Source organism: Rhodnius prolixus, unplaced genomic scaffold (genome assembly GCF_049639745.1).
Source record: "Rhodnius prolixus isolate KJV_2025 unplaced genomic scaffold, Rpr scaffold_21, whole genome shotgun sequence".
NCBI lineage: Eukaryota > Metazoa > Arthropoda > Insecta > Hemiptera > Reduviidae > Rhodnius > Rhodnius prolixus.
Genome location: NW_027411606.1, coordinates 822,367 through 839,780, shown reverse-complemented (window position 1 = coordinate 839,780; position 17,414 = coordinate 822,367). Strand labels below are relative to the sequence as shown.

The window sequence follows — 17,414 nt, the reverse complement described above, 5'->3', positions numbered from 1 at the left end:
ATTTAACAAACAGGAAAGATTTTAATTCAAAAGTAATTACTTGTTTAACAATCATTTAAGAATTAAACTTAATTAAAAAAAAAAAGAATAGAAATTACTGCAGTTTTTCTGGGATCCAATGGTGATTGAGCATCTTCCATTGGATCCCATGGTTTTTTCTTTTCTTCTGGAGGTTCAGCCCACGGTTGTAGTTCACCGCTGGCAAATATTGCGTAAAATGTTACGCCAATAAAATGTACAGTAGCTGCCATTAGGAATACAACTTTCCATGATCCTTTACTCTGCAAAAAAATTTTAAAAATGATTTTTATTGAAATTTACAGAAAATATTCAGTACATTAATCTATACTTATATAAAAACTCACATGATCTCTAGTAATATGGTCAATAACGATAGGGCAGATCAGTCCAGCTATAGTACCAATACCATTGGACATACCCATTAAAATACTTGCATATCTTGGAGCTATGTCCAAATGATTTACATTAAATCCTGAAAATAAAAGATTTGTTACTTCGCTGCACCGACAATTTATCACTACAGAATAGTGCTGTTGAATTCGCTGCAAAAGAAAGTTGTTTATATTATAAATATAATCTGTTAAACAATTATATTGAATTTTGTTGTAAATAAATATTTCAAATCTTATTTGTTCATTTCTGACTTTCCAATAAAAGCTTCTCACTCATTAAAACTAGAACCAAATTATAACTTTACCGATTCGGTTTGAAGCGAAAAACTCGTATAAATAACTTATCGATATTTGGTTTAGAATTGGTTTGAAATTTGGATTTAATTGAGAAAAATTGCTTAAAGTTTAACTTACATTTGATTAGGACAAACCTATAAAATGGATTTACAACTTTGTTCGGTCATAGTACCCTCCCGCGCCGCTAGATCGTGGGCCATGCTTTCTTTCAGTAGCAACAGCATAAACCATTTTCCATACTTCTAGCTAGTGAGTTGATTTCGCGGCAGTACTCTACCCACTGGCAACCTTCTTCAACAACTCTGTTTAGTTGCCTTCGTTAGTTGTTTTTTTAATTATAGGTACATGATAATCTAAGGACACAGACATGCCTCCATGGTGTTCTCCTTTTTTACTCAATAACACGGGCTATTATCGTACCGGGGAATTAGAGAGTTACATCTTAGAAAATTAAAATTAAAGACAGCACGCTTAGACATGGATCCGTTTTGCTAGTCCACTATGGTACCAACTAAGCTTTTCTCTTGACCGCTGTTGAGCCGTTTCTCTTTTTCATCTTTTATTCTAGTTACTTTATTTAATTTTTCCTTTATTTGTTTGTATGTTGTACATTTTCTTTCATCTAGTTGTTTGGTTTAGGTTTTCTTCACAGCCAAATGTTCGGCTTTCCGTTCTAATAATGTCCTAAATATTTTATCCCACGCTTCTCTTTAAGATCAAAAATGAACTCGCACGTTCATCTGCGTTTGTTGCATACGTTCATCCTACTGCATGCATAGTTTGGTGGCAAATCTTTCAGCACTAGTTGCAAACTATTTAGTAATCTCAATCATCATTGATTGAGGTTCACAGAAGGTTAGAGAGCTTCCACTTTGGCGCATCTCTGAATAGCGGAGAAATATTTTTAATTTACCAGTGATAAAACATAAACAGCAATTTTAGTAATGAATGTAACACAATCTGTGAAAAATTATGGCACTTTCATCCATAATCGTCTGGGATTTATAAGGAGTTTTGGGTAAATCACAAACATTCACCGATCTCTCCAATTGAAGCCCTTGATGTACTCTCTGAAGCTGGGGCTTTTCCCAACATATTAACCATGCCTTTTAGCTACAAAACTTATGGAATAATATAAAAGGTTTTGGATGATAATAAACTAATAGAATACCAGATATAGCAAAACCACTGAATGCTACACCCATTGTTAGTGCTGCATTAGCCGACAGTGCTGATTTAGAATAGGCCACAATAACGAAGAAGAATCCTTCCATTCCAAAGCCACCACAATTGAATAATTTTCTAACATTTGTTGTAGTCAATATTCCATTTTTTCTAACATAATCAGCCAGCATTCCTCCACAAGGCACTATTATTGTCATTAATAAGTGCGGTAATGCTCCCAGGAAGCCAGTCTGTAACATTTTTTAATTCATAATTTTTTTTTTATGTTATTTATATCTCAAGCAAAAAAGTTCAGGTGTATTATGAAAAAAAAGAAGAAAAAAATCAATCCATAAAAACTAACTTCTTTTATTTCTAATCCGAAAGCTGTTGATAAATATGAAGCTTGAAATAATACCAATAAATAGAAATTCCAGGATCTACAAAAATTTGCAACTATTATGGCATATACAGGCATAGACGTTAAAAATTTTTTCCATGGCGTGGTATAAATTGTTGGCATCGTCTGTTGAATACTGGTACCTACGGCAGTAAACAGTGTTTAGTAAAAAGTAAAATTTTGTGATAATCATTCTTTTTGCTATAAAAACAAAGACAAAAAAATCTCACCCAAAGAATTTTCAATATAGTAAAGTTCTTTGGCAGAAATGGACGGGTGTTTCGAAGGTTTTTCAAATGCTAACCACAACCATACTACATACCAAGTTATACCAACAAATCCTGTAAGCAATAATTATTTAAATAAAGATTACAAATAATACAATTTTTCTAAAATGAGGATAACTTCATCATTAAATTATCGTAGACCCACTGACACTGTCACTGAAAATTTATAAAGATTACTCAATTGTTACATTTTTTGAAAAGCGAGTAAAGTAGCGCTTTTTATTCAGCGATGAAGAGTGAACAAAAAATTACTCAAAAGTTGAACATTAATTTTTTACCCTTCAAGTAATGGATTCCTACTTTATTTTTACCAGGATACTTTCTGATCAAAAAAGATAATTTTAATAGACATATTTGACTTTTTAGGCCATAAAATATTAATAACTTATTGTACTTAATAATATTCTTTCAAATGTTCTAGATTTTAATACTTGTACGACTTTCTATTATTCTTTTTTTTAATCAGGTTTAGGATATTTAGAGTCTGGTTGGTTGATTTTTGATTACAGATGAGTAGAAATGAATACATCCCTTAATGAGAACTTTTTTACAAAATTTGAATTCCTATTAATAGCATAGAGTAAGATATAGAGAAAAGATTATCTCAGTGGTTAACGAACCGGATCCCGGGTTCGAATCCAGTATTTTCTCTGCCTAACAGCTTCTTATAACTCACTGATCGGTAATAAACAGTGTTGTCTGTAACAAGATCCTAAGTGCACTAGAAAATTATTCCAAAAAGTAATCTGATATTTCTTGGTTTCTAGTTTCTGATTTAGAAAGCCTATGATCATAGGTCTGGTAAAATTTGCTCTGTACAATCTGTTACAATCGAATCTTTGATTATGATAGCATGAAGGTATTGTTAACCTAACTAACTCAACTGAATTTAACGTCCCAATTTTTTTTTGCTTTTTTTTGGCATTGGCTTTCGCCATACAGTCAGCATCGTCTAGGTGCTTATCACTAGAATATAACTCACTCTCCATTCTTACTTATAAATACATTCGCTTCACACATTCATCCCTCTACTATATACAACTATTTACATAAACTACAGCTAATGGATGGATCAGAACTCTATATTCCTGCCATCCTTATAGCTTAACCGAAATTAAAATCACGTAATCCTTCTCTAATCATTTTTCATTAGAATATTATTCTAAAATTTTATGTTTCTACTTTCCTTTACATGCCATTTTTAAATATTTTCAACTTTTGAATAGAAATCGAACATTACTAACAAATGTAGCTATATGTTTGGCGATTAGAGCCTCCCTAGAATTGAATATTTATAATTCCACTTACTCTCTTTTTAAATAAATATTTTTCAATAAACTTTAAAAACAAAAACTCTTTAAAACAAACCATAGAAATAGAAGGGTGCCTGCCATCCTATGCCTGCAGTTAGTACACCAGATAACGGCATGCCAAGAACTACACCAGCATAACTGCCACAGAAAGCTAAAGTGGCCAATCTACTCCTTTCTAAGGGAGGCGCCCAATACCTCCATATACCATGACAGGCTGGATAAGTAACACCCTGCACAGCAATATCAAATATTATTAATTGAATAGTCAATTTCTATCTAAATTGTATACAGAAAAGAATGCACAAATATTTTAAAAAGTAAACTAACCTCAACTAAACCTTGCAATACTCTCACAAATATTAGAAATATTGGCTGAGAATCAGCTGCAACTGGTAATAACAGATTCAGAAATGAGGAGGTAGCTATTGCTATTCCAAATACCCTGATCAAATAATCCATATAAATAATTAAAATCATTCTATTATTTTTTAAAACAAGTTTATAATTAATAAATTAACCTATTTGCTGGATATTTAGATGCAAGAAAACCACCAGGTACTTGGGTTACTAGGTAACCCCAGAAGAATGAAGAATCGACTGCACTTTCCATTCCAACTGACCAATGGAACTAAAATAAATTAAAAATGCTGACTAAAATGAATTTAAAGCGTGGCATATAAAAATAATCTTTTTTTTTTTTACTTACAGGAATTTGGCGAGTGACATTAATTTTCTTGACTGCATGTTCCTGTGGAAGTTTACAGTTACGATTAATAATTATTAAGTGCTTCAAAGACAAATCCTTTTTGAGTTAAAAGATCTTTTCTTTAATTTAATTCATTGAGAATTAGTATAAAGGAAGGGACTTTAATTCAGACCCAGTTTTGTTTTGCTAGCAGAATAACCAGTCATCGTGAGGAGGTAAGCTCGCAAGCAAAAGGAATTAGAAACTAGCAATATGTTGGAGGTAGAAAAAGGAAAGACGAATTCAATGACTTTACAGACGTACTTCTTCGTCTTCTACTTCTTTTCAACTGAAGTAGAAACTTTTATCTTCAGAGTTAAGAAATCATCTCCCCCTACAACGGAGGAAATTTTGGCCAAAATTTAAGATTTGTAACAGGTATTCCAATTAGTAATTTGTTCATTTTGTTACTCTGAATTAAATAACTCAATGACTATTTGTAGACAGCAGCCAGCTGTTGGTATCAATCATACTTCTGGGTTGTTGCTCAGATAATCTTAGCCTACGCTTAGTCCCGTCTTGAGAGTGAACTCTGACACACTACATTGTTCCTCTTAGACACTTAAAAAATAATTTCCTATCAACTCTTTCAATTATTGTCTATGTAGCCTATAAAAGCTATCTTTCAGATTTAATTTAGATGGAATTTGATGAACAAACTTATTCACACACTGATTACTGTTTAATGCTAAATAAGATACAGTTAATTGGAATTAATAATTTAAATTTGTAAATCTTAGACGACAGATCAAAACTCTCTCTGTACAACAAAAGACTAATTTATACTTCTATTTTGAAACCCATCTGGGCGCATGGAATAGAGCTGTAGGGTTCAACCAAACGCTCCAATCTCTGAAAGGAGTCAATCTCTACAATCTAAAATACTTCTAACTATTGTAAACGCTCCTTTTTATGTCTCCAACCTGGACTATACACACTGACCTTAACATTCCTTTCTTCACACAAGTTGCTTAAAACAAGATACAGAAAACTCCACTTCAACCTGCAATCTCATATAAATCCTCTAGCTAAAAATCTTTCTTCTAGAACTCTTCCTTGACAACCCGGACAAGACGCCTTAAAAGACAGTGGCCTCGTGATCTCCTCACCAGTGAAGAGAGTGACTAACCATCCAATATTTGGGAGTGTTACCACTGGGTAACTTCTCCACTCGTTACCTTATCATTTATTGCTCTATTGTATCATTGTTACTTATAGCGCTAACGCGCTGATTGTAGCACAATAAGCGCAAAAAAAAAAATTGTAAATGATAACTATAGAAGTTTAAAAATAACCATTGTATTAACTGGTAAAAGAGAGACTGATTTTTGGAGAAACCTTAGGCAAATATGAAACAGATGGGATAATGTTACATGTCTGCACACGTTCATAATAATTAAACTTTAACTCAAATATACTTACCACAACTTTAGCAGTTTCATTAATCTATCAGGCAGCATGAAACAGGAGATGGAGCCAAACTAATAAAAATTTATTAAACTTGATTATAATTATTGTAAAACAAAAAACAGAAAAAAAAAGGTTTAAATTTATGCTGTAAACTGCAAATAAGTTCAAGTTTCCATTAACCCTCGCACCCTCTCTTTTTCTCTATTCTCTAGTAAGTTTAAATGCATTTCACTTCTTTGAATGTTTTTATTAAATAGTGTGTAAAGTGCAGATTCAGTTTATACAAAATGGCAACAGCCAACCCACGGGATATCTCTCTGATGATATTACTCACGGTTTTCCACCCATGAATGGATAGCTTTTATGAAAGGAAGTAGAGAAACGATCAAGTGGGTATTGTCAAGGCGGAACTGACGTCATCAGCAACCAACAAATGGTCCATTAACCGCTGTTGGTCGGACAACAATAAGATCTTTTGCAGTCAAGTGCATCCATTTTTTTTTTCCTCTCTCACTTTTTTAGCTCTTCTCCTCTCAGCATCCCTCACTTTTCCCATTTGAAAGTGATTTTATTCATTTTAAAAATGGATTTCTTTTTTGGGAACATTTTTCTTTTAAAATTTGAAGAAATTATCCTGAATTTAATAAAATAACATTAAATAATCTAGAACATTATTAACGTGATCTTGATGGATAAATGTCATCAGTTAAAGTTTATGCGGGACTAGATTTAATTTTTGTAATAAGCCTCTCATTTTTTACAATGTAGAAACAATTAACTAGTTCCCTAAATTTTTTATCTAAGAGCACAATAAAAAATTAAACATGAGGCCCTCGGAATAAAAGATAAGCTTTCAAAATGAAAATGAGAAAATAAAAAAAAAATTCTGAGCACACTTATTTACTACTAATTTTGTTAAACGATCTCTTTTAAAGCTAGCAATGGACTTCAGCTTATATAGTTGATAAGTAAATCGCTATGAAGGATAATACTTTAGAAGTTTGAAGAAATACTTGCTCGCAAGTACCATCCATATAAATTTCTCTAGGGAAATGTTTTTAAATACATTTATTTAGCATAATTTTATGCAAAATTTAAGGAAGTGATTAAAATAAGATAAAAGTTGTGTTAAAACGCACTTTTTGTTTCATGGCTTTTGTTATCTACAAGTATCAGTTTTGGCAAAAATATTGAATGATATTTTAGAACAAAAGGCAAAACAAAATAGTGTATTATACAATTTTTAGTTTGTTTGTTTCATAATCGAAAAATCACTCTTCAATGAAGTAATTGAACAAAGCCAAAGAAAATCTCCCAGGTAAATATCCTTTAAAAACATATCTCTTGATATCTCATTATACTAAAGCAATTAATCTCTCAAAAATTGAAAAATGGGTTCATAAAATGGCTGAGATACCACGCAGTCTTCGGATTAATTCGTGAATCGGTCGTTTGTACGTTAAGCGCGAAATTCAAAATGTTGTGTTGTTAACCTCTTGAAAAATATTTGAACTAACTAATAAAAAATGTTTTTTTTTTTCAAAAAATATTTGGAGAGACTCAGGAGTCCCCAATTTAGAGTTCTAAACTCTAGATTCATTATTACAATTGAGGCTACCAAGTTTCACAATTTCAGATAATGCTTGCTCTAAACGTGGATCAACATCATTGCTAAATTGACAAATCACAGTTAACTTTATTTAAATCGTACTGCTCCGATTGTAGTATTTGCTGAAGTCAAATTTGTAACAAGAACGTCAGTGGTATGAGATTGTGAACTCCCGCCCAAAACCTACCGGCCAATAGGCAGCCCACTTTAATGACGTATTGATCCTAGTGACTCCGCCCACTTGACAACGGTTAATTATAATGTTAAGTCAATTAGCCTGCAAAACAGGGAATATCTTAATTCAATACATAACATACTTGCGCTGCTGGAACAATGCTCGCAACCCTCCAAGCGGAGCATTTTGGAGGCAAGAGTTGCTAAGCAGAATAGAACGGCATTTCTAGCTGTTTTTAAGAGCAAAAAAACAGTATCCATTTTATAAATAGAATCTCAGGTACTAATTTTAGCACTAAGCAATGTAGCACTAAGCAATGTGAAAGATATTTCTGAGAGCAATACTGCTTATGCTTACTGTTATCTTTAGGGTGACCTGATAAGCGGTAGATCGTAATGTTGTTAATACACAGGGCATTTGAAGGACGAGGTCCTCCATCAAAAAATGTACAAATGTATGTACAAGGAAAAGGTTGTGTGTCCTCGTTCTAAATCATTTTTTTCTCTAGGTAAATGGATCAAATAAGAGATAATAATTTCAAAGATTCTAAGCGCTCAGTAGGTAGACTGAAAAAAAGATTTCTACAACCTTTTTCTACACAAGTAGTTTGAGTTATAAAGATTTAAAAGAAAAGATTCTTTCTTTCGTTTAATTTTGTAATAGTGCAAAGAACTGTGCGAACTTAAACTATCAACAGTAACATATAGAAAAAAATATTCTGAATAGAACTATTTTTTTTTTTTTTTATTTATTCTTTTAATGTAATTTACACCTGTACCCACAGGGTACAATAGGTAAATGTGATAGGTATAAATCAATAGCGTGTCAGACGTGAATGACGGCCATCCAGTGATGGCCGCCATTAGTCACCCAGTTGGTCACGGGGCCAACGGCGCCTCAGCCGTCTTCGAGGATTGGAGGGTAGCGTAGTTGTAGACAGGTTTGCAGCTAAAGGGTTGGGATGAAATGAGAGATTTTGATGAAAATTTTTATAACGGATTTTGGCAAGTTCAGAGATGAGTGGAATTTGGAGATCTGTATGTATTGTGTGGTTACTAACATAGAATGGAGCGTCTACTATATGGCGGAGAATTTTAGATTGGATTGATGTTTGATTTTTTAGCTGTTCCGTAAAGTTCGAGTCCGTAAGTCCATATTGGTGGTGAGAAGAGCTGTATAGAGTCGTCGTTTGTTCTGTAGTGAGAGTTTTGAGCGTTTGTCAAGTAGTCTGGCTAGAAGTTTTGTATCGTTTGTTTAGTTCGGTACGTTTAAGTCTCGTATGGGGGTTCCAGGTAAGTCTCTTGTCTAGGTACATTCCAAGGTACCGCACATGGTCGGCTGGTGGGATAGGTGTATGATGTAAGAAGACAGGTGGTGGAGTTTGATGTTTGAGTGTGATACTATGTATTTAGATTTAGTTGGGTTAATTTTTATACGCCAGTTTTCAAACCAAGGTTCTATTGAGTGAAGGTGAGAGTGTAGAGAGCGTACTGCGAGGATAGGGTCAGAGTGTGTGGAGAGAATGGCAGTGTCATCAGCGAAGGTGTAAATAGAGGTGTTAAGATTAGAAGGTAAGTCGGCAGTGTAGATTGTGTAAAGTAGAGGAGCTAAGACACTTCCCTGTGGCACACCAGCAAGGACAGGATAGATGGAAGAGTGAGTAGTGCCTTAGAACTATTTAAAAATGTTTTTTCTGTTTGTGATTTTGAGAAACAAACAAAACGAACTTAAATCTTTACATTAACGAGCAAGTTAGAAAACCCAGTTAGAAATAGGCAAAAGAAAAGTAGTGAATGTAAAAAAGAAAATGTTGGAATATTATTTTCTTTCTGCAACATTACTGCTAGGGAGCAAAATAATGTTTAAAAAAAGAAATATATATGAGGGTAAAATATTAAGAATGTAAAAAAGGATGTTTTTCATACGCATAGCGCAGTGAAATGTGCTCTAACTTCCTGCCAGAACATTGTACTGTTACATTAGGGCCGGAAGTAACACGACATCGCTCATTAAATGTGACACGAGATCCTATTAAACAGCAATCGCACTTCCAAAACCTTTTTTTTTTGTCTCGCGTCATCCCTTCTCCATCATATACTGTACATGTCACGTTCGACTTGACAATTATAGGCCTGAAAACGCCGTACTAGCATTAACCCGTATAAATAATACTTTCAAGTGTAACTTCTAATGTGATTTCTATTGAGAATATAGTTATAGAATATTTTAGGGAACCTAGGTATCAACTGTTGAAAGCAAAAAATTATTAGGTGAGTTGTAAGGATTGTTTGACGGGTCTCCTTTTCTCGTACTATTTCATAATCCTCTTCACCTCCTCATAAAACGCCCAAATACCCTGCACACCGAACTCAGTATTGCTTTCATCATCACCCTGGTCAAAAACCAGTCACTATAGTTTCCACAATTTATTGTTTATCACATTCAATTCACTTAATTCAAAGCTCTTTCACTACAAAATTCCACCCAGAAAAATCTCTTCCAAGATATTCAAAGCAATGGAAACCATGTCAAATTTTAAAGAAATGCTAGAAATCATCAGCGGATGATTGACAATAATGTCTGAACTGGATTTAATTTTTATTGCAAAACTTTCAGATAAAAAGAAGAGAGATAAAGAGATGAATGCAAACTTAATAAAAACTATTTAACTAGAATTTCAAGGTCAACGCTCAAATTTAATTAAAAAAACACAAAGAGGCCATTGTCAGCATACTTACAGAAGTTGTGAATTCTAATTTGGCCATACCCATATTGCATCTCATGCCGAATGATATAACAAAACCTATAATCAATAATAAAATAATAGACAATCATTAAAAACTGTAAATCAATTTCATTGATTAAGAACACAAACTATTATTTTTTTTTTTTTTTTTTTTTTTTTAATGATTTAAGGCGCGTCAACATCTATGGTTATTGGCGCCCGGAGCTTTTTCCAGTGCACTGCCGGCCTCCGGACAGTGTTCTCTCTTTACAGACAACACTGTCCATCACCGGACAGTGAGCTGTAAGAAGCTCCTAGGAAGAAAAAATCTAAGGGTCAGCAGCTGGATTCGAACCCGGGACCTCCGCGTGGGAGTCCAGTATGCTAACCACATAGCTAATCCCTTCCCTGACAAACTATTATTACTATTTAATATAATTGTATTTACAAGGCAAAAAAAGATATTATTTTGTCCATCCTAGAAAGTCATTATCGGCTAAAAATACTTACCAACACATGTTAAAACGGCTACAGTATATCTTTTAGAAAGACAGGGGCATTCAGGCCTGATGTACTTATCTATGTGCCTGGGAGGTGGTCTTTCAGGTTCCGGCAGGTCATCCGGGCTCTCCCATCCACTAGAATAAATTCACACTTGCATAATCTTGTTCAAGTTATTAAATTCACAAATTACATAAGATTTTTTTTTATAAATGATTCTCTTAACAAAACTAATGTGAACAAATACTCAAATAATTCTTAAAAGTTAATCAATCAATCTATGAAAGATAAATCCAATTCGTACTAGTAGATTGGTACTGGTATTACACATGTACCAAACACTAAGAAATATAATCAATCAGACGCTTACCCTGTGGTCGCAGGCTCACCATCCTTGCCGAGATCAAATTCCTCATAGCGGGTATTCCTGGAATCAAATAAAAATAACCAAATAAACTTCTTTGATCTTTGGTCCCAATATTTGTGGTGTCACAAGAATAAATCGCAATACAATCACACGAATAAGTCACAGATGACTGAATTAAAATTGGTTAAATTATATAAATCAGGTATTTGATTGATAGAACAGATTAGAAACTAGGGTGGTTCTTGTTCTCCCCAGCCAAATGAAGCATCCTGACATTGTGCCTAACCGTTTGTAGTTTTGCTAAGAGAAACCTCCCGACTTCTCTACATGGACTAAGTTTATCCTATCCGACGTTTCTATCAGATGACTGAGGTAGCAAACTAGCGATAGCTAAGCTATCAGTCAGAATAGAAGACCCATTTTCTTCTCTTTTTATCATATCCTGCAAAGGTCCGCACCCAATGTGGGTTACCTGAGGATTATGGAGATGAGAAGGAAATGATGATGGAGATGAACTAAGATTACCTTGCTTACCGGTTCATTGGTCTCATCCAGCGAAGATCCCCGGCTAGATGCCGGCGTAATCGTTAGGATATCTGCTGTTTGGTCTAGCACAGATAGTGGAATAAGTTTACATATCTCATGTTGGCTCTAAGCAACTTTTCTTTCCAATAAAAGAAAAAGCTCCAAAAGTTGTATCTGGATTAGTGTCTTTATAACAGTTTCACAAAGGCATTAACTCAACCATTGCTGGATATCCAACGATCGCACAAAAACGTCCTTCACTTCGGTCCAAATTTTGGTACAAGTAAAACATTAATTTACAATAAGAACCAAAAACTAGAAATTAGTCCTTGCTATTGCTTCGAGACCCAACTATAATCATGGAATTTGTTGCGGTATATATTTCTTAATTGGGAGTTTTTGTTATTTATTATAATTCTGAACTCACGAATTATCAACAAATTCTCCAGACAGACTCCAGACAACAAACTCCAGAAATAATGGATTTTCTTTTTTTTTAAATGTTAATATCACTAATATTTCTTTAATGAATATTGTTAATTTCAATTAAGGGCGTAATACAGCTCTAACAGTTTCTATTATATTTACATTTCCACTTAACAGAAATGCTCACTCCTCTAGTTTTGATAAGAAGTATGTTGCAGACATCTGATGGCAAGGAGATTTAACAGCGCGCACTTACAATCGTTGTTCAAACCTTGCCTCCAACAGATAGAGCCAATTTACTACACAATAAACTCTTGAACCGCCGTTCTTTGGTGCAGTTAATTGATCTGAACACTTAGAGTGGTACACTCGCTTTCATTTCACTTCCTTGTTGAATTATTTATTAAAATATCTGGTCTGCTCTCAATTCATTGTCTCTATTAATGCAATTTTTGTTCTATTTACAGGTACAATGCCTTACATTCACTAATGGGAAAAAAGCTTGGTAATTTGCTTTTTTTATATATCTTGTTATTTCTGTTTTATCTAGACATTAGAACTGGTTTCCACAAATATAATTGTAGTTTTAGACTTTTTACGAACTTATTTATAGGGGAATTAATGTATAAAGGGTTCTTAGATGAAAACAGTACAGACCAGAAAAGTTTTCCTCTAAGTGTCACATTAGTGTTCTCTTCAAATTTGTGGAAACCAGGAATTAAGTAAAGTAGCCTGTTCTGTAAATATCACACAATTATTAAGGACACTTTACACATAATGTTTTTGCCTATTATCATTGCCTATTAATCGATATTCTAACGCTCTAACTATTGATATATAGCATATATTCTTATAAGTGAAAGCGCATTTTATAGTTTATAGATAGGTATTTAAATAACTCGCACAAATTTACAGAGATATCTTGATTCCAAACTCTAGACCAGGGGTCCCCAAACAACGGTCCGCGGGCCACATGCGGCCCCCTGAGGACATTTATCCGGCCCTCACCGCACTTCCGGAAGGGGCATCTCTTTCATTGGTGGTCGGTCAGTGAGAGGAGCACTATATGTAGCGCCGCCGTAAAACTCTGCGTCGCTCATATATAGTACTACTTCCGATGACGCGGGACGAAAAATAACAGCAGAAGTAGGAAGAAAGGCAAAGCACTATAACTAAACCGGACATTGACCATCTCATTAGCCAAAAGCAGGTCCATAATTCCCACAGAAATCAAACTGGGCAGTTTGATGATTTAAATTAACTTGTTCTTTATTTTAAATATTTTATTTGATCCCGTTTTTTTTTTTTTTTTACATCAAAATAGTTTTTTTTTTATATTCTGGCCCTCCAACGGTCTGAGGGACAGTGAACTGGCCCCTGTGTAAAAAGTTTGGGGACCCCTGCTCTAGGATATACCCCTTTAAAAATCATGGAGAATCAATTCTCCCTACTCCCAAAAACTGACGGGGAAATTCCTTACATCACTAAATCCTCCAAAATTAACACAAATTTGAAGCGTTAATACCTCTTTCTTTCGTTTAAATTAGGCCAACAACTGAGATTATTGGTGCTTGGTTCTTCTCGAAAAGACCAGATAAGGTAAACTTACAGCATTTGGAAAATATTCTTCGTTACAGACTACATTGTTGTTAAACAACACAATGTGAGTTGTGTGAAGATCCTAGAAAGAGTAAATTTATTGCCAGGTCCTGAAACTAGTATCTAACCTTATCCTTAAGATAATGTTGTCAACACAAAGGCATAGAAAAATGTCTAATGTTCAAGACCATCTCATTCAAGTATCTACACATATTATATTACCCCAAATATTTGTTCTAAAGAATATCACGATAAAAATCAATAGATTTGCTAATAACATCTATAATAAGTCAGTGTATTTAATTAATCTTACCTAATTAAAGCAAACATCTTGCCAAAAGACTTCTGCATTTATTCGTTGCAACATTTTACTTTTAAGAAGATTTCAATAATTGAGAATAACCTAGTGATTTGTGAATGAATACACCAAAGTTTAATTTGAATAGATAATTTATAATTCAATGCCAGAATTTTGTTGTAAAGTAAAAAATAGGCATCCTTATACAAGTGTAACGTGAATGGTCTAGTTCAATTTGTATTGTGAAAGAAAAATGCGGATAAAAAAGCTCTCCTTTTTTTTAAAAATAAGCTTGTTATTTCAGCCAAGTATGATTAATCATTATATCTTTATTATAGTACTAATATAAGTGGATATATTTTATAAGAGAGTGGGTGAGAATCATTGAACTTGATGCCTCGTTCAATTAAAATAAATTACCGATAGTAATCTTGTTGAAATGAGAGCCATATAAAGTGGAATGTTTCAGAAAACTGGAGGGACAACAAATGAAAGTGGAAGAAGGTTAACGAAAGAGAGAGAGAAAGATGGTAATGGCTTTATGAAAAATGCATCAGAAGTAAAGGCCCTTTTTCCCAGTTGGCCATAACTCTTAGGGCAACAATCCGTCGCCAATCCTCCCAATAACAAGCACATTCCACTGGCAGTATCACCTCTATTTTTAAGGTTCATGAGGGTGTAGCATCTCCATCAGTGAGTTCATTCATAGCAACTTCATTCCAAAACTTCATTTGTAATAAGTATGTACAATATGACTGTGGTTCAATGTCTATTTCTCTCTCTCCACTAACGTTTAGAATGTTCAACGAATGTCTTCTTTCATAGTTACATTTGTAGAACCAAAATTGTTATTAAATTCTTCTTTGACTGTTCAAAACAAAGAAGCATATTAAGTTAGTGTTCACTTGAATACGACTCACTACATACAATCTTTATAAACCCATTTTTCGGCCCTGAGGTCTATAAAACGTGTTTAGCCATTAAATATAAATATAAATACTTTTGAGCAGTACTTTTTCTTAAAGAGTAATAGAAAGAAGAAAATTTAATATTAAGAGAAAGTAAAAGAGGAGGAATATCTATTCTTTAAATATGATTGTGGCCCAAAATTCCTGCCTAGAATTGGAACGGACTTTTTTTTTCGTACAAAGAAGGACTACATTTCAGAATGACTTCATAACTTTTGATTTCAAGTGAAATTTGAGAAATATATTTCTAATTTGAAATTGAAAGAAACAATCTAACGGTATATATATATAGATAACAAGTACCTGAAGGTTGGCAATTTAATGAGAATCATTTGATGAGTGAGGAGATTGGAGAGGAGGTCCCAGGGAAAAAGCAATAAACAGTCATTAGAAGAGAACCCAGAGGGTGACCAGAATGCTTGAAGGGGAGGACGTCTCTCTTCCCCTGTTATATCTATAAAGGTTTGAAACACTTTATTTGAAATGTACAGTTGATGATGATGATGGAAACACTGTTTACAACTGAGTTATGTAAGTGTGGCACTCAGAACTGCACTAGGAACTCCTTGTTTTTTTTTTTAATTTAACAACAATTTTTAGTCATTAAATGCTAGCTTGGTTGAGTTTCACGTACAGTAAAGTTAGCTTCCAGAACACTGACAGATTTTATTTGGGGGCAGCATCCTATGTAAAGGGGTCGAGTATAGGAGCAAAGCTCTCCATTTAGGCCGAATAGACAAATATTGACAGTACGAACGACGGAGGCGGCACAAGATAGACTCTTTACTCCTCAAATATTACCAGTTCCCCTCTTTACTGGAGCTGCCTACACTATTAGCTCTTATATACTGTGCTCAAAATCAATAAATATACTGGTGTTTTATTACTTTTTTCTCATTTATAATATCCTTCATATGTTTGCCAGCGGGAAATATGGACACAGTTTGAAATTAAAGTATGAAAGTATAGTATCATCAATAAGTTTATGATCAATGTATACCTCATGTAAATTTAAATATAGAGAGCAGATTATTACTATTTGTTTGTAAAACATTGGATAATTTGGAATTTAGAGAAAATGATATCTTAAAGGCAAATCTCCTAGCAGAAATGGCTTGCGTTAAATTTTATTTAGTGGCGGTTAAATAGCGTTTTAAAAAAACAAAAAATAATAATAAAAATAAATAAATAAAAAATAATATAAAAGGAAAAAAAATATTGTGACAAATACAAAAAACAAAATGCCTTGGTTTTCTGGAATTTTGGCAGTCCATCTTTAATTTATGGTCCTGCAAACAAATTTATGGAATAATACTTTTAATTCAAGTCTATTTAATGCCCACATTTTGTGTACTTTATTACCTTCAAGTTTATAAGCAAATAAAACAAAATAAAATAGAAAAAAAAGCAATGAAGCAGCTGTAATGCGTGACCAAGCAACAGGTATATCAGTGAGTAATGTACACTAAAACGTTTTTAGGCTAATGTTTCAGGTGATTCGCGTGACTGCTTTGAAAATTGTGGATGATTGAAATAAACCATTATGGTTTTCCTTAATTATTGATCACACCGTTAAACTGTAATCCATAAACAAAATATCAGGTTGAAATACCCATAAAACGTCTTTGTACAGCAATTGTAAACATTAGGCATTTTTTTTTTTTGGTAATAATTTAAGTTTTGAATTTAAAAAATTGCCTAAAAGCTTATTATAATTCACTAACGTAGAACAATATAAAGAAATTTTTAGAAACGTTGGTCTTATAACTTTCAATTTATCAGTTTGAAGCGTCTACTGTTTGAATAAGAAAAGAAATTGTTCTGTCATTATGGCATATTTAATCGGATTAATCAGTCAACGATTGCTAAGAGAATGGTGCTAACTTAAAGTAGTGGATTCGAGGTATCTATCTATAAGGAGAAGCATGAGTAAAATAAGTTTTCTTTAAAGGAAAGAGATTACCCTATGCACTCTTTCTAAGAAGATTTCTTAAGACAGTACTTTACCTTAACATCCGCTTAGAAACTTCTGAAAGAATTTCTGGTTCTTCAAAATCTATGCTTCAAAACTTTAAATCAAATTAGAGTCTTTTTGGTGACAGGAAAAATGGTTAATTTATGAAGAATATGTTCCAGAAGAAATGTTTTCAACTCTATCTTTTAAGTTGAGATAGTTCCCTATCTTTTTTTGA

General features: G+C 33.4%; 1 protein-coding gene across 1 annotated transcript in view; it reads right to left on the bottom strand.

Moving 5' to 3' along the window:
- VGlut (Vesicular glutamate transporter) overlaps window positions 1-17,414 on the bottom strand; it is a 97,627-nt gene that overhangs the window by 11,879 nt on the left and 68,334 nt on the right. Inside the window, exons 2-14 of the mRNA XM_074129870.1 lie at window positions 11,410-11,466; window positions 11,049-11,176; window positions 10,552-10,616; window positions 6,042-6,065; window positions 4,581-4,622; window positions 4,393-4,502; window positions 4,202-4,316; window positions 3,930-4,104; window positions 2,505-2,615; window positions 2,239-2,417; window positions 1,882-2,125; window positions 366-493; window positions 99-281 (exon numbers count right to left, since the gene is read on the bottom strand). Coding sequence (XP_073985971.1) covers window positions 99-281; window positions 366-493; window positions 1,882-2,125; window positions 2,239-2,417; window positions 2,505-2,615; window positions 3,930-4,104; window positions 4,202-4,316; window positions 4,393-4,502; window positions 4,581-4,622; window positions 6,042-6,065; window positions 10,552-10,616; window positions 11,049-11,176; window positions 11,410-11,466 — 1,561 coding nt within the window. The remainder of the gene's footprint in view (window positions 1-98; window positions 282-365; window positions 494-1,881; window positions 2,126-2,238; window positions 2,418-2,504; window positions 2,616-3,929; window positions 4,105-4,201; window positions 4,317-4,392; window positions 4,503-4,580; window positions 4,623-6,041; window positions 6,066-10,551; window positions 10,617-11,048; window positions 11,177-11,409; window positions 11,467-17,414) is intronic.